Source organism: Macrosteles quadrilineatus, unplaced genomic scaffold, assembly GCF_028750875.1.
Source record: "Macrosteles quadrilineatus isolate MER2022 unplaced genomic scaffold, UCM_ALF_1.0 Scaffold_7__1_contigs__length_78375512, whole genome shotgun sequence".
NCBI classification, from domain to species: Eukaryota; Metazoa; Arthropoda; class Insecta; order Hemiptera; family Cicadellidae; genus Macrosteles; species Macrosteles quadrilineatus.
In genome coordinates, this window is record NW_026542600.1 from 66,164,086 (window position 1) to 66,182,776 (window position 18,691).

General features: G+C 35.3%; 1 protein-coding gene across 1 annotated transcript; it reads left to right on the forward strand.

Moving 5' to 3' along the window:
* Positions 1–4,162: 4,162 nt before the first annotated feature.
* On the forward strand, positions 4,163–16,759 carry LOC128998429 (signal recognition particle 14 kDa protein-like). Its single transcript, XM_054424553.1, has 4 exons — positions 4,163–4,458; positions 6,592–6,664; positions 11,171–11,283; positions 12,893–16,759. Exons 1-4 carry the CDS (start codon positions 4,435–4,437, stop codon positions 13,016–13,018), a joined length of 336 nt encoding a protein of 111 aa, XP_054280528.1. The 5' UTR covers positions 4,163–4,434; the 3' UTR covers positions 13,019–16,759.
* Positions 16,760–18,691: the final 1,932 nt, after the last annotated feature.

Here is an 18,691-nt window from a genome sequence, read left to right on the forward strand (position 1 = left end):
TTTGTAAGTTTGTCTGAGAAATAATTTTTCTTTTCAACCCACACCAATCTATTTAACATATTCCTTACATTTCTATAGTTTTGCCATTCGTCATTGGTCTTCCAGTATTTGTTTCTTAGCTTGTTTTTAATCTTAGTAAGCCTTTTGATTTAATTTGTTCTCCAGGGTGCACTTTTCCTTGTCACTTTCTTGCAAACTATTGGTGCGTGTTCATCATATATTTGTCTTATGTTTGAGGTGATAAAATGTTCTACGTTGTCAGCCCCTTGAATTGATAGAGCAGCATTCCAATCAAATTCTGAAATCTGAGTCACTACACGATTCGGCTCAAATCTGGAATAATCTCTGTAACTTATAAACTTAGCTTTATTTTTGTATTTCTGACAGGCTAACTCACAGTAAACAAGCTTATGATCAGTAATTTTGATTCCTCTGTGATATTTAATACTTGCTGCATCTATTACACCCGTTCTCTCGATTTTGGTCCCCTTGTCCACTATGATGTGGTCTATCAAGGTTGCCGAATTTGCTGTCACTCTTGTTGGCTCACTAATTAATTGAATCGTGTTGGTTTCTTTCAAGAGTCGGTTGAAGTACTTAGCCTCATTACACTCACAATTCATTAAGTCAATATTGGTGTCCCCTAGATATATTACTGAGTTTACTTTCACTGCCAAATCAACAAAGAGGGAGTGAAACAAAGTTTAAAGGTGGGTATACCTCACATAAGATGGCCTGTAAGCAACACAGTCGCCAAGCCTAACACCCTTAGCTTTCAAAACAATGCAAAGAGATTCCAAACCCGGGGGAGGATCCTCAGAAAGAGTGTACTCGTCATATAGTATGCCATCTCTGACATAAATGACCACACCACCACCAACCTCCTGTGCCGTTGGAGTTATTGAATTTTGATGGTGATCACAACGGAGCATTGCATAACCCGGTATCTGAAAGCTTTCTGATGGTGTGCCAGGAAGAAGCCAAGTCTCAGTAACTCCGAGGACGTCAAAGTCGTAATCACTTAAAAGTGAACACATTTCATTCTGAACTCCACTTGTATAACATCTGACATTTTTACACTGAACCTGAACCGGCTGGTCCTGACATGTCGTCAGGTCCAGCCGTCCAAGTCCTTATGGACCACACAGAGACTGAATTAGCTGTTAACTCAATTCTTAACACTCATTTTAATAATGATTCCGAAATTCAAAACAATGATGAACGTAAACGCAAATTCACTGAATTGTCAAACAGTACAAATAGTGACCCTGACCTTTTACCAAACAATTTAGACAATGCCCCTAAGACTAAAAAACCAAATGTGCAATGCTTATATAAACCTGAAAACAAAGGCCCATTTGAAGTAATCGTCCAGCATACGACAAAGGAAAAACTTAACCCCTTTCAAATAGGAAAGATTTTTAAGACACATAGCCTAGAAATTGATTTTGTAAAAAGGTCCGGTAGAAACGTTTCTGTTTTCTGCAAAACCTTCACAGCTGCAAACAATCTTTTAAATTCAGAGCATCTATCACAATATAATACATTTATCCCGTCTGCCAGGGTCTACACACATGGTGTTGTTAACATAGACCCTGATGTTAGCGAAACAGATATTATCAATGATGTAGAATGTGTGTACTGTGTACGTGGTGCTTGAAGCTAGGCGTATCAAACGGCGAATCAACCAGAAGCTTTGTGCCACACATTTCGTAAAAGTAACCTTCGACTCAGACACTCTCCCTGAATACATATATTTGAATTATGTTAGAGTAAAAGTAGAACCATACATGATACCGGTCAAACAATGTTTCCGTTGTTTTGCTAACGGCCATGTAGCCAGTACCCCCTGTACAAAGGAACGTCTCTGTAGAGATTGTGGAGACAAATACCACTCAACAGATTGTGACCAACCACGCACGTGTATGTACATTGCTATGGCCCCCACAGTAGTAACTCCAAGCTATGTCCTGAGTATCTTAGACAAAAAAATATTAAGGACAGAATGAGTCTCAAAAAAGAAGACTATTTCACTGCAAGTAACCATTTCCCCATAAACTACAAAAAAGTAAGGGGTGCTCCTAGGAGGCCTCAAACTTTTGCTGATGCTGTCAGATCTTACAACTATACTAATAGGTCCGATACCACAACATTCCTGAATATGCCCCTTGCCTCATCTACCAATAGTAGTCAACTATCATTATCAAACAGGTTCTCACCACTAGAAACTGTACCAGAAGTAATAAGTGACGTTACACCACATCTATCTCTATTCACTAATCCTAACAATAAAAATCTACGCAGTAATAATTATACACAACCAAAACGACCTAACCCCGCCACCAGGTACAGAACCGAACCCACCAAGATCTAGGAACCTATCAACCAAACCTAACTCCACGCAACCATAGTGCAGGCTGAAGATAAGGAGCAACTTAAACTGCTACTCAACAACAAAATTATAGAACTACGTAACAAGCTAAAAACGTCTAATGTCAATAGCAAAAAACAATTCGACGAGTTTCTAGCTACACATCTAAGCAAAACAGTGGCCGGTCATAAAAATGCCAGTAGGCCTATGACTAGTACAGGTAATATAAATCACAGTAAAGGCAGCACAACCGTCCCACCAGATAAAAAAAAATAATGATCACACCTATGATAAACCCAGATCTTAAGGTAATACAGTGGAATTGCAGATCATTTAAAAACAAATGGAATGAATTAAAACTTTTTTTAACAACTAACTCAATCTCAATTGCTGTGCTACAAGAAACTTGGCTGCAACCTAATGAAAAATTTTCAGACCCTAACTGAGATTTGTGGAGCCACGGCAGTAAGTAAGTAGTAAATTACAGTTTTATTTATACATATACATATTTAGCAATTGTATATTTATACATATACAGCTATACCTCTGAAATGTATGGAATTTACAAAGCTGTAGAGTTTGCATGTACATTAGAGGAAACCGATATAGTTATCTGCTCAGACTGCAAATCCGTCATTGAGGCCATAAAATATACATTGTTGGGAAATAATAGTGAAAATGACCTAGTAATCAACATCATTGAGAAGGCCAAGGCAACGAACGTTCCTTATATAAAATTCACATTTCAATGGGTACCCGGACACGTTGGGGTAAGATAAAATGAAATAGCTGACACTTTGGCAAAAGAATCAACTCTCATAGATGAATCAACATACGGTATGAATTTTATACAACCAAATCAGATTTCATATCATATCAAAAATATTTTTACTTTGAACATATGAACAATATAGCTCTGTCATCTAATAAAGCAAAGTGGTACAAGACCATAAACAACAACATTTCAAAATTTCCATGGTTCAAAGATTCCAATATGAACAGAAATGAAATAGTAAACATTTGCAGGATAAGGCTAGGACATGCTAATGTAAACTCGTGCCTCTATAAAATGAAATGTTACTTTTCCCCACTATGCCTGAATAATTGTACCTTAGGAGTGGAGGGGACCTTAAACCACATTTTCATGCAATGCCCAAAATACAGCTTAGATAGAGACCAGCATCTTAAAAAGACCAAAAGAACCAGTAAAAACTTTACAATGGAAATTAATGAAGTTGTCAGCACAAATGATCACGACATTTATCTCGAACTAAACAAATTCCTTCATTCTATCGGTCGAAAGATCTAGAAACAAACACATAACTTTCACTCAAATTTCACATGAATGTTTGTCCAATCCTGGGTTTCTTCATCCAAGGCCCACCTTTTTCGGGTTAGGACATTGCCTGATCGGCCCAGGCAGGGAAGACTAAACCTTTTCCCTCCCTCCCAGATACCCATCTACATCAATTCTCCTTAAAGAGATCCTTTCTTTATTAGTAACTAAAAATATCAGAACAAATCATAGCTAATTGTCAACATTTATGTATGTAAATAACAAAATTAAAGTGTCAACACCATTCTCCTGATTAATATCAAATAAACTAAGAAAAAGACGGATAACCACAAAAAGTGAACATTGGGGCCTCATGGATTTTAATCAAGGCCATCACAATTGTGACATTTAGAAAAAAAAAATGTTTGCAGCATGCTTCATTTTCTTCTCCTTATGAATGTTGTTGAATTGCTTGTGTTTGTTGTTGACTGTTTTCCCGTTCCATTTCATCCAACCCCAACCCAACCAACAAAAGATAACCTCAAGCTCAACGTTGGTTAACCAGTGTCGGAGGAATCAGAGCAGATTGAAATTACATTGTTTTAATTATGCGCTTATCTATTATTATTGATTCTATTTCGTTGAATATTAATTGTTAATCAAAGTAAGTTAGCACTGCTAATAATTGTGTCATTAGAAAACCAGGATACCAAAGGGATTTTGAGAGGTGCTAGTGAGCGATATTTATCAATTAGCCTAATTACAAATTCTTAATTGACTGACTAAAATGGTTTTAATGGAAAATGATGCGGTGAGTAAAGGTTTATATTTTAGCCTAGGTTTATTTAGCGTAATGGCGAAACTTTGATGTCCAACTCCACATTCGAACATAAAAGTATTGATTCGATCTAACTTAAAAAAAAACTTTGCGGCATCAAAAACCAAACTTCTATAGGCCTACCATTTGCAAATATTGTAACAAGCGATAAGTACGATGGAGTTGAAAAGTTCTGCCGACTATGTAATATTACTAGGCCTAGGCCTATATCATTCAAGCCCTAAAGTAGGCCAAACTCAATCAGTTAGTTTGACCACTGCTGGAGACACATAAGATTAAGTGATAATTATTTAATGTAGGCTATCTACATTAGGATATGATGTAATTTTTAGATATCTACTTAGGCCCCTATTAGCCGTGTGCAACATGTGGTGCAGCTAGTGGAGCCGCCGGTGTCGGACGTGTAGAGGGGCATGGAGTCAAATGGTGCCTATTAGCCGTGGAGAGACCGGTGGCGCCGCCGAAAAAGCTGCCCGAGGTGTTGCCGGGAGTGATTTTGCCCGGCAACATGTGTCCCGACCGTTTCAGTGTCCAGGCAGTCGGGGGCATTGCAGTATATGGAGCCTATTAGCCGTGGGCAACATGCGACGCCACTGACTGCGTTATTAACGTGAAAACGAAGCCTGTCACACAGTCAACATCGTGGTTTGAGTCGATTGAGACGTGCCTCGCCATATTGCTGTTATATTCATTAGTGACTTGGGTTAACTTTGTTTACCAGTGACCTTTTTAACAGTGTATTCTTTCCTTTTTGTGTCATTAGCGTTTTTAGTTGACTTTAGTTTAGATAAACAATATCTAGTGCTAATAGTGTCGTGCAAATTGTAAATGCAGTCACTCAACGTCATGTTTGACCCTAGAGTGTTGTGGTGAATTCCGCTGTTTGAGCGAGCTACGAATGTGTCGCGCGACTAGTGTCCAGGTTCCAAACGCCGTGAGTCACCGGCGTCACCACCGGCGGCTCCACTAGCTGTGCCACATGTTGCTCACGGCTAATAGGGGCCTAACAGTATTTTTCACGCTGAATAGAAAAATGCATTAAGTTTTTGTCAGAGAGATTCCTAAGTGGCCTTACAGTTTAATAATGAATATTAAGCTTCAGTTTTGTTGAGTTATTCACATACCTATTTGTGGTCCCTTGGACGAGTCCAGGTTCTAATGGCGACTAACACTGAAAGGGGAGGAAAGTTTGTGGAGTGGAAACAGCTGTCAGTTGTTTACATTCCATACCAAACAGACAAAACCTCACACAACGATAAGAGAGAAAAATCAGAATTACAATAAACTTATGCAATAATTATTCGATTTGTAAAAGCAAATGGACTTTGGTGCTGTTTAGAAAATACAATACGGTAAATCAACTGCGATACATAAACTATTAATCACATCAACATAAATTATAAAAAAATTTAATTTCAACCTTGTAAAATACCAGTAGCCTAATAGAAGCTAGGCCACTGCCGACATGATAGTCCACATTCCAACCCTCAACGTCGTCTGTTAATGAACGTGCCATAGTGCATAATCCCATAGTACATATCAATTATTAATTATCAATCATTGAGATGGGGACGCCACCTAGGTGCGTATTTTAACCCAAATATGAGTGAAGGATGAGTGTAGAATGGTTTGTGATGACCTGTGTAGCTTTGTTACTGACTAAGATCAGCGGTTTCATTAGTCAGGATCATTTATTTAAAGCCCAATGATCAGGAACAGCTGGGTCCAGTTTCAAACCATCAAAAACCTACTGACTTTTCTCAGGATCGAACCGGCGACCTTTTGATTACTAGGCAAGCACTATCACTCAGCTACCCAGATAATCCCAATATGCCTAAAAGTGAAAATGTGCCACAGTGCATAAATTCATGTAGGCCTATCAGCAACTAATAAAAACCGCATAATAATTCGCCTATTGGGTCTGATGATAATTGGAGTGTCCAATCGAAATCGATCACCACCTACCATCTTTTTTGTAGTCTATATTTACCGTCTTGTGAGTAACAGTATAAGCGTAAATATATGTTTTAAGTGTTATAAGACGTTTCTTTTATTTACTTTCTGTAAAAGAATATAGTTAAACACTAATAATACTTTATGTTTCAGTTTCTTTCAGAGTTGACCAAGCTATTTCAGAGCAAACGTGGTACTGGGGCAGTTACAGTTACAATGAAGAAATGTGAGTACCGGTACAGTATATCTATTGGTTAAGACAAACAGGGACATTTTTGTTTAGGCCTACTCCATTCATGCAAATCATGCGTGTAAAAAAATTTCATTTTTCTAAAACAAAACATTTAATTTTAATTTTTAACAAACCATAACACATAATCTATAACTAAATAAATAATGAGCAATTAACGGGTGCTATGGAATAAACACAACATGTTCCCTTTTAAGATAGGTAGTTTATCAACCAGCTTGGTTTGTGTATATTTCTCTTTGGACGGTTGTATGGTTCTTTTTGACATGTATTCTCAGACCAATTTTATTCACTGTTTTCCTCTTTTAAAAGAGGTCAGTTTGAGATAGAATCAATTTTTCCTCACATTCATTTTATCGGTTTCAACAATATATGAACGAGGGCTGTTAAGGATTATCACAATTTTACCATGTCTTTTAAGGTCCACAATCCAAACTAAGTCTCCTATCTGAAGAGGATTGAGAGTTTGCACTTTATGTTTTCTTTCATAATTGCATTTATACTGCAAGATCCTTAAGACCTGGTGTACCACAAATCAAATGTCCGGCCTGAGGTAATGTGCTCCTTAATCGTCTGTTCATGAGAAGCTGAGAGGGATTGTACCAATTCCAGAGGGGTGTCGTTCAATAGGCTTGAAGTGCTAAGTTTTGTAAATTTTGAAAGTCGTCTTTTACATTTTCTAAGAATAATTTCGGCAATTTTACTGCTGGCTCTGCATCCCCATATCTTTGGGAAAATGTTAGTATACTTGTTATATGCTTAAAGTTATACACTTTGGAAAATATCTTGAAACCTGAATGTCTAAGGACTTAAAATTGAGACCAGCAGTCAGATCTAACTTCTTCTGGAATGCCGTGTCGACAGAAAAAGGCTTTGCACTTCATTATCACTTCTTGTGATGTTAATAAGTGTAATTCGGCTATCTCAAAATATTTAGAGTAATAATCTGCCACAGTCAAAAACCAAACGCATTCAAGTTTGAACAAATCCATTGCAAGTGTTTCCCATGGTCTGTCAGGGAAAGGTGAGGAAAGCAATGGTTCATGCTGTTCCCTGAATGTTTGATACAAGTAGGGCTGATTTCACCATACTAAAATTGCTGAAGAGGTTCTTTGCCACCAGACTGATTCTTTTGAACCTAAACGACAGTTAGTAGTTCCCAAATGACCTTTATGTACCCTTTGAAGTGCCGAAGGCTAAAGAGCTGTTGGAATAGTCTTCTACCTATGGTTTCCAGGTGGTCTTGTAATGATGCCTTTGAAAGCCAACCTTAGATTTTTTCAGATCACTTAAAGTCAGATCTTTATTTTATTTTAAATAATTTAACAAATAACTTATGCAGTTGTTTATATCGATGGAAGACAAAACCCTTTGAACAAACGCTTGAGTTTCTTCTTCTAAGTCATGGTCATCAGTGCCTGAAAAAAGGAGAGGTGCTCTTAAAACTAAACGTGAAACATATTAGATAACAAATCTATATAAATAAAATTACAGTTTTGTCTGTAAATTGCTTAGAATCATGCAGTTTTTGGTTATTTTTACGTTTCATAGCCTAAGAAAGCCCAAACGAGTCTTATCTCAATTTCTGTTTGTCCATTCTGTGATTCCGTCTGTAACGCCAAAATGTCATTTTACCCGGCCTACTCCTAGAAAACTAGAGTACCAATCAAGGTTCTAATCATTTTTCTGTATTTACTGGATTGGTGAGAGTGTCTTTGGCTATAAAAACATGGCCTCGCTTCTTTGAAAACAAAATAACGAACCATCAAAAACCCAATTTTGTTCAATTTTTGTCAAATTGTCTCCCAATGTTTACTATTACATTTTATGAAATAACGATCAGCTGTTTGGATTAGTTCTCACTTCTAGCTGTAACTGATATGTTAACATTAAAATTTGTTTACAAATACCGCAACCATTTCCGATCAAGTTTTGTTAGCACATCCAAACCAAATGAGATTAAAAACGTTGTGCTTTACTTAACCGGTTTAATTAATCGCAAGTGCAACAATTGTTCTTGAGTTTTGATAACCGGGGTAAATAACGTTAATCTGTGTTGTATTTGTGCTGTAAAACTTACATTTTATTAATCATCGTCACCAATAGCTTACAAAAAAGGTTTCCACTCATTGACGGCGCTTCAAGGACAGTTTTAGTGCAAAGTAAAAAATCACAACTGCAGTGGGTGATTGTGGATGTTGCTGCGATCTTGGAAGATCTTTCTGATTTCGCTGTGATCGTAACAGAGGTTTAACCTACAGATGTAGCTAAACTCGCTTTTCAAATGTGTCACTTTTGGTTTCTACTTACTTACATTTCGACAACGATATCGGTACTTTTTCTACTTAGGAAGTAAAACTACAAACGTCCAAAACCCCAGATTAGTGCGTTTTTTGTCACATTTCCTCCGAATGTTTGCTAGATATATGTACTGATTATCGTTTAGAGATTACGTAATCTTTTAAATAAGAAACCTTTGTTTGGATAAAGGTGGTTTCTTCAAACTGTCATTAATATGTTAATATTAAAAGTTACTTAAAAATAATACTATTAATAGGAAATAACTTTGATTTTCAAAAACTAAAAAAAAAATAAAAGCAAGGGAGATTAATAACTTCGGAACTGCACCACATCAAGTGAAAGTTTTTTTAGCAAACCATAGTGAGTTTTTAATGCTTTACGTTGTTAACATTACATGTTACATGTTTTTTGGCCTGTGTATTTATTTATTTATATATTTTCCAACGGATTAACACCTACAAATACAGTTTCATTAGAAGGACAGTTTGAATTGGTCGTAAGTACTATAGTTCTTTTCTTAAATGTAAACGTTGGTTTTTGGTACTGCTACCAAAAATTCCTTAGAACCGATGGTAGCAGTAAGAACCATTTTTACGTACAAACACATCACTATTTACAACTATAGTTACCGGTATCGTTAGTGCTGCACCTTATTTCTTATTAAATTTAGTTGATGTCTTACTGTATACGGTAATTTTTGCGTTTTCTGTCTGGACTTCAAAAAGTGAAAGAGTTTTTTAGCAAACCATCATGCATTTTTAAAGCTTGGCGTTGTTAACTTATAAATGTTTTGTGGACTGTGTATTTATTTACTTATTTATATATTTGCCAACGGATTTACACCAATTTTACAGTTTGATTAGGCCTAAAAACGATTATCATAAAACTTTCAAATAATTATTTTGTTTGTAATTTGCTTCGGTTAAAGCGTAGCAAATCCCCTTATTCAATTCTGTATTTGTGTGTGTGTGTATGTTTGTTGGTAACGCATTAATGTCCTTATTTCTCAGTGTTTCGTGGAAAAGACAAGAGCACCTTTGTTAAAGACAATTTCAACCCGAATAAAGTGTGCAGTAGTGAGAAGTCTTGCGCAGTTGTTTTGTACATTTTATGTGCATGTATTGCATATATTCCCTATGCAGAGGTTTAGAATTATTTCTTACTAGTGCACCTGTTGCTGGAATTCGAGCAATTGCAAAGTATTACTAAACGATAACAGTCATAAATTCCGATGACTTCAAAGAGTCAAATTATGGATAATGTAGGCCTAATCAGTCACTCCACTCAGTTGTCAAAACTGAAAACGAACGCTCTTGTGTGTATCGTGTTTACTATGAACAGCTGTAATTAATACAAATTATTTGTCTGTATGAAATACATTAGGGTTTTGATGGCCTGTGGGGCAAAGCCCGAGGACTTTTATTGCAGGAATTGGTGAAAGGGGGCATCTACATGATAACTACTTCGTTTTGACACATCGTTTGTAAAAATCCGTTCATTATCAACGGAGGAGTAGTGTTTCGCAGAAATCGCCTTCACGTGTTATATATAAGGATTTCTACCACAGTGCAGTTCTGCATGAACATCCAATGAAAAAATTTAAGATATAAAACAGCTTTGCATATCTCGCATTTAAGTTTCAAATTATAATATTAGGCCTATCTACTTATTAATAGGCAAGCCTGTTTCTTTAAAACATTTCTTCTCAGCTTGTGAAAACCTTTTTTCCAATCACATGGTTTTATTTACAGCGTGGGTTAAAAATAGAGAAGTCTGTACATTACATATTTTTGGTTGAGTTTTTGACCAGTTCATAATAAAATTTAAAAGAATGTCAGGGAAGCCAAGGCCTATTTTTAATAGTACCGTATTTCTTTTTCATAAATTTATTAGGTTCCAAAATGGTTCCTATTTTAATTACAAATGTTATCGCCTGTGCATAACATCATAGACAAAAAGAATTTAATGTCAGCCGTGCTACGGGTTCACTTAGTCTGCAGGTTTGCTGCGGGGGTATTTTTTCCGATAGAGCCTGTTTACCTAAAATTGTTAACCTACCTGAGAATTTTTGTTGCTGGAAACTGTTTTATTGCATCTTAGATGAGAGGGAGGTGAAAAAGTCGCTATGCTGCCACTCATCATAGGCAAAAATAGATACTTAAGTTATAAATTTAATTTCAGATGATGGCCGAACGAAACCTCAACCAAAAAATGGCAGTAAACCTACAACAGAACCCTCAGAATACATGTGTCTTCTGAGAGCAAAGACTAATAATAAGAAACTAGCCACCATAGTAAGTATATTGTTTCAGTTTTTATGCTCATAACATAAGTTAACTTACTTCCTAGTTAAAAGTATGATACTACATTAGTAATTTTGTGTATGTTTTATGTCAGAACAGCCTGCTTGATTTAAATTATATTTATATCTATATCGATCCATAAAGAAGAGTTGGTGGATGTATGTCTGTCTGCACGGGATGAACGCAAGATTATTTTTCACCAACAGATTTTTTTAAATAGTCATGTTTTTCAAGTAACTACCTTTTTAAGTAAGCATAATTTTTAAAATTGATATACATAATCAAAAGTGCATCAGTCCTACTGGTTTCGTACTTTTTTTTTTTTTTTTTTTTTTTGTCCTAGGACGCTAGGCACGAGCCTGGGATTGTTTTACACATTACTTCAGGCTAGACCTAGGGGTTGCGGCATTATCACTTAGATAAATCCATTGGTGACTTGGCGGGGATCGAACCCGGGACCTAAGGGACTGAAGTCCCGCGCTCTAACCACTACGCCAGCTCGCTCCCCACTGGTTTCGTACTAGGCCTAAGTAGACTAATAAATTTTCTAGCACTTACCTGAGTTGAAAAACAGAAATTAAAGCGGTGTAGTTGAATTTTTTTTCTAAAATCTATTATGGGTTTAGTTACAAATTTCATTTGATGAACTTGAAGAACAATTTTTTAATGTTCTGCGTGCTCTCTTCATTGCAAAGCAGGGGTATACTGGCTAGTTTTAAATATTTGAAGACACAACTCACCGTGCCAGGTAGGCTCTGGGAGTGTCCCTAGGGGTTCGAATGTGTGCCTCACTCTATCACACATTGGTATGCCATAAACAAATTAATTGTACTGCTTAGTTTGATAAATTGTCACTCTTTAAATTCTGGTAAAGTATTTAAATTCCCTATGCTACCTATTGTTGTGTATAAGTGGTGCTGATGCGTGTTTAAAATACTTTTTTTATAATCACTACATTTTGGGAATAGCGTGCTGGTTAGTAAAATCCTGTTCACTTCCAGGGAGACCCAAGTTGTTGAGTAATTTTATATCTAATAAACATTACCGTAATTTCAATATCAAAAGTAAAAATATTACTAAACCTCTTGCTCACAATTTACAAATACTTCAGTTATTGCCTCAAATATGTCCTCTCAAAGTTTGCATGATTGAAAATTTACAAGGTTTTGCGAGATGTGGTTGAAAAATAAGTTATACAATTTTTCAAGAATTGATGATTCCTCAATATCAATGATTTTAAGTAAAAGAGAATGTGAACCAGGCAAACTATTTTTAAGGTTCAACCACAACATTCATGGCCCAAACTAGTTTTTCCCACTTCACAAAATTACAGCTTCAAATTTTTCATAATTGTTGTAAATTAGCTAGTCTACTATCTTTTTACCCGGCTGGGGATTGATACTATTCCCCACTTGGCTAAAAATTATACCAGTTTTGTGCGGTTTTAGCCAAATTCTAAAAAATGTCTTTTTTTTGTTTTTTCATCAATAGTACACAGTGGCTTTGATTTGTATTCATTTGTGTTGTTTGTCAACTGTGCAGGAAAAAGTACCCACCATTTTCAAAGTTATTTGTTGTTTCAATTAATTACTTTTTACAGGTCCATTCAAGAGATGTGAATAAATTTCAATTGGCCTACTGCAACCTACTCAAAGGAAATTTTGATGGACTGAAAAAATTGAAAAAGACAAAATCAAAATCATCAAAGGCAACAACTTCTCAGTGATGTTTAAAGTGGATATGTGTTTCCGTTTTTTTATTCATGGGTGATCTTGTTCTTGTACATAAAATGTTATTCTTCTTGTTTCCCTTGATGCTGTTGTTTAATCTGGACTATGTTAAATAATAGGCAATTTTGAGTTAAAACCCCAGTTGTGCACATAAATAAATAATTCTATATTAATTTAGAATCAGATACTGCAGACATCCATGAATTCAGATCTAAAAGATCACTCTTCAAATTCCAGACCTATGTAAAGTAATAGGACTACTATAAACAGAAATTGTTGGTTTTGCAGCTTAATTTTTTCATTTGCCGTGTTGCATAAAAACATGTTGATGGTTTTTTTTATTTGTGGGCACTATTTTATTGACGCCTTAAATTGTTTCCGAGGTAGTAGTGGTAAATTGTGCAAGAATCTCATCACAGTAATTAGCATGTACTAACTTATAACGTAAATTTATCCATTGGAGTGTTGACCTTTTTGTATAGTATCGGCTTGGTGCAGCATAATGTGCGTACGATTTGCTGTTCGCCACTGCTCTTCAAGTCCGTGTTTGGCTACTTATGACTAACAGGGAAATTCTACATTTTTTATCTGTATAGTCCACAACATATTCCTGGAATTTTAAGAGCCATCTTTAGTCAATTTTGTTGTGATATTCTTTTAAAACCAGTTTAAAGATGTGGATAATTACAATAGTAGTTTACTTCTTAATACTTGATTTCTTGACATTCTTTGTGAACGATTCCATTTTTGTTGCCCAAGGATGGGAGCTAATAGCATCAAATCAGTGGTTCCTTCATTTTTTAGTTTAGCAGGTGAACGATTTTAAGTTTGAATAGACTACTAATAATCATTTTCAACTTTAAAAAATTCATGGAGCTCAGCGCCTATTGTAGTGTAAAGTTAAAAAGGATCTGAAATATTTTTTTACATTGATCAAGCATTTGAATTAATTCTAGTTAATGGAATTCCAGACTCAACACCTATGTGAAAAACGGACTAGAGAAAAACAACTGATGTTGTCCCCTATAAACATTATTTTAAAACTCTTCCATACTCTTTAATATGTTGTAAGTTTCATAAAACTATAAAGTTTTAGATCCGATATTAGATCAGGGTTCACAGCGTTATCTACTGGTCTACTGGTAGGCTATGGTAACGGTACCATAAATTCTCACTTTTAACAGTTGCATCCTTAATAGCTCCTAAAATATAATTTCATACATATTATTGTATGTTCTTCTGAATCCTCCCTGTATGCGTAATATGATGTAGAGAATTTCATTTAGTTTCAGCCACCAATACTAATTAATTTATGTGACTTTTAAAATTTGTAATTCTTGTTTCTCTGTAATCAAAAACTCTGTAATGTGACTAGGTACTGATTAGATTTAATTAATGTAATTAAATTATGTTTTTTGTTTACATACAGTTCTAGGAACATATAAGAGGGTTTCATGTAAAATAGTCATTAGTTCATAATTATTAATTAATATACCTGAGCTGTAATAAATTGTGACTGAAAACGGTTTTAAGTTAATAGTTAATATTTAAATTCAATCTCTAGCTGCAATAACATGTTTTATTTATCTACTGTTAATCTTTTGATCTGTGATAGTTGTTAATTCATTCATTCCATTTAAGTGATTTACTCTCAGATGAGATAATTACAAATGTACAAACCATATTTTGTAGCACAAACCACTAATGATTGACTCCCAAGTAGTTATAAAATTATGAGTTTATTTCTAGTAGCATGTAAATGATATATGACACTAGAAGGCTTGTGCATTCAAACTAAAAGGAACCGGTTATATGTTTTATTCATGGTGAGGCTTAAAAAAAAAAACTTGTTGAATTCTGACTTCCTGTGTTTTTTGTGAATTTTTACTTTTTAAGTTTAGTTCTGTTTTAAAGATTGTAAATGACATTGATTGTAAATTCAAACCATAGTTTTATGAACTACTAATAATTGTTTGGAGCTGAACTCAACTTTTCTAATGGCGTAGGCTAAACTCAAATATACTTAAAGTGGCTACTTTACATTTGTGTTAAAATCAGCATAGATTGTCAATATAAAGAGTATGCAATTCATTATCACTTTATGATGAAATTTGGTACTAGCACTTCCACACAGTAACACCAATAATTGAAACAATTGTGGGACAGGAAATAGCTAACTTTGTTTGGTCTAGTAGTCGGACAATACAGTGCTATGATTAATTCAGGTTTTGTAATGAAATTCATACATAAATCACTTTCTTTGCAGATAAACTGCCACTGTATCTTAAATCTGCGAAAATTCATCCGTCCACCACAAGGCGCCTTTTCACATTTTAAATCATAAAATTTATTTTGTATGCTTTTACCAAACTTAGTAATTAAATTTAGTTTTTCAAAAGAAAAACAGTTTTAAACCTGACACAGTACAAATTCATCAGTGTGATATATTAAAACAATTTATCAGTAAAATCAAAATAAACCTTAAGTTGATATTTTGTGTGAAAAATAAGTCAGAAATATTCATAAAACAGTATAATAATGGAAACCCCTATAAAGCCATACACTAGCACAGATTTAAAGTGGCCGGTTTCAACATTACAGTATTAATAAATTTATGTATGGTTTGCGTCACAAATGTAAAAACTACACTAATAGAGGATGCGGCAAAACGGATTCAGCAGTTTCACTCTCACAGTACTTCAGCTGTGGAGGTGAAAGGTGGACACTTTTGGTCTTGTTGTCATCGGTCAATCATACTATTTTATTCACCATCAAAGTCTATGTGAGGCAACATCAAATTATAATTATAACACATTTTACATTTGGAGTGTGTGTGCGTATCTCCAGAACAACAAGCCAGTGATTGCAATCTCAAAATTGTTAAATAACTTTGCACGATGTTGAAATGTTGTTTAGATCAGCAGAGTTGGTTGAGCATTCAGCAAGATGTTAGTCAAAAGCTTGTGCGAATTACCTTCGAAGCATTTGGTGACAAAAGTTTCTACATGCTTAACAAACTCAATTCTAATTTTAGAGTTCTTCTAAAACTGTGATCCGACATTCCTAATACACTAGTAGAACATCTTGTTTCTGGTCAAACACATCTCTGACCAGTTCTCACTGATCTTCTCTGTCTATATTTCATAGTTTTAAATTTGCTACCACTTCTCTCAACCTCGTTATTAATGGTTGGAATGGTTGATTGTGTTTGCGCTACGAACAGTGTCGTTTTACTAAAAAATAGCCACCGGCAAAAAGCTCTTTGCGTAGCAGTCACTGACTGTTTTGGTTATATTCACACACTGCATAACCTCAATGTTGTCTGGTCTAATCCTTGATTGCAACTGAAATGGTGTGAGACCAATCATAACAAAACCAAATGTGTCCGCATACCGCCACTTCCACAGTAACTTTAAATAATAATAATTTTAATTCTTGCCCGAGAACTACCCAAGTGAAACTGGCATTTTGCCGCACACTGTAACATACTACTACAGTACTATTCAGTATTTTAACAAACCTGAGATGTTCAATATTACAGTATTATTTTGAGGTTACAACCTTGTAGAATTAGAATAAAAACTATGTTTGTTGTACGTAACATTTCAGTTGCCATAAAATTTCTGTCTTCCAAGGCCTTATTTCCCATTTTGTGGAATGCACATATCAACATAATTAATTTACTTTGCTTAAATTGTTATGTCAAAACACAATAAAGAATATATTGTTACATATTATGTCTGAGTTTTATTATACCTTTTGTGTAATTAGTAAACCGGCTGTAAAACTGAAATAAGCTCTAAAAAGTACTGTACACTTGGTATCAGTATTAAGTAGAATTATTAAAAAATATAACAAAGTGAGCATCTCACTTGTCAGGAAAGATTAGGTAGGACTATAAACTTGGTGTGAAGACTCTTGACAAAGATCTCATCTTCATAGATCATGGATCTTGTAACACTTGCCTATCACCAAGTCGGAAAGAAGGTACACAGCACCAAATATTTTATGTAAAATGAATACAGTAACAAAAATCACATTCACACATAGGCCTACCAAAGAGGTTTTAGGAGTTAATTGTCATACACCGTCAGATTACAGTTTGTGCAGCCATGGACTCATATCAGTAATGCTGCTTATGGTGACACATTTTCTTGGGAAGGTATGGGTCGGATCCAAAAAGCTTAAAACCTCTGCCATTTATTTTCTTTGCTTGAAACTATCTGATCGTATGTTAACAAATACAGCACTTTGGGTTTTAAGCTGCTGCCAATGAAGACTGTTTGCAGGATGTTTACATGCTGCATGACAAACAGCGTTTTAAGAACAAGTGAGCCTGAGGACCTTTGCTAGAGGTCCCTCAGCACTGACTCAATATCTTTTTATATTTTGAGTTAAACTAATTTTTACATTCCATATACGGTAAGGGGTCCAATGGTCTAATAATGTGAGAAAATCATTTCTCACATTATTAGACCATTGGACCCTTACCGTTGTTGGTATCAACCAACAATAGCCAGGACGAACCTTCGGGGGGGGGGGGGGGTCAAGTCAGTGGCGGTTCTAGGACCTTGTCAAGGGCGGGCTCCCGGGGGGCCCAATATAAGAGGGGTGTCCTCCTCTGGAATTTTTTTTTCTTTTAAAGTAGTTTAGTGACTTTCTAAAGCAATCTTTAACCCCTAAAACTGTCTTCAATCTTAAAAAAAACTCCCATTTAACCTGTTAAGTTGACATTTACAAATTTAAACTATGACGATTGCGTTCATAAATTTCTAACCATACTGTAGGCTACAGCTATATCCTCCTAAAAACAGTTTGGTACTTTCTTTAGCCCCTGTAGCCTCCCTTGGAACCGCCACTGGGTCAGGTCATGACTGGATAACAGATCTAAGCACTTTCAAACACCAATTTCCATGCTTATTTCTAAAATGTTGATATAGTTACATAGTAAAATATTACAGGATGATAAATTTGTTTTGTTTGAGTAAAGTATTTTTGTTGAACCTTCATAGTTAGATTACCTCTTTAATAGATCAGATTTATTAATAGAATTATTATATGAAATATGAATAGTTACTGCAAAACATCATAAAACATAAAATAAAACATAATCCTCTGTTGTGGTTTCTATTTTATAATTTAACTTGCACTTTATAAACCTAGTGTTAATCTTTACTATTAAATTTCGGGGGGTGGGGGTTTGATTCCCTAACCCCCCCTTAGCTACGGCCTTGGTTGAAGCGTATCTTTGTGGCAGGAGCCAATTTGTTAAGGGCAGTAGACGAGGCTGGTTGCATGAGATCCTATCCCTCTGCTGAGAAATCCATTGTGAGAGGTGTGTGTATGTACTTATTATGGGCTCATTTATCCCTATCTAGCATTGGCTGTTGCAACTTGGGGATTTGAGAGCAAACAAACCAAATTTATTTTCAAAATCCAAAAGATGGCTATGAGGACTACTTTCTCTTTGCGTAGGCGTCAGTCCTGCAGAGAGTACTTTTTCAATTCAAAAATCTTGACTTTTCCCTCCATCTACATTCTAGAATCTTTGACCTCTTTGAAACAAAACTTTTCTGATTTTGACTTCTCTACTAAAAACAATACACATTGCGCAATTCAACTTGCCAACTCCTAAACACAAAACTTCTTTAAAAAACAACATTTTACAT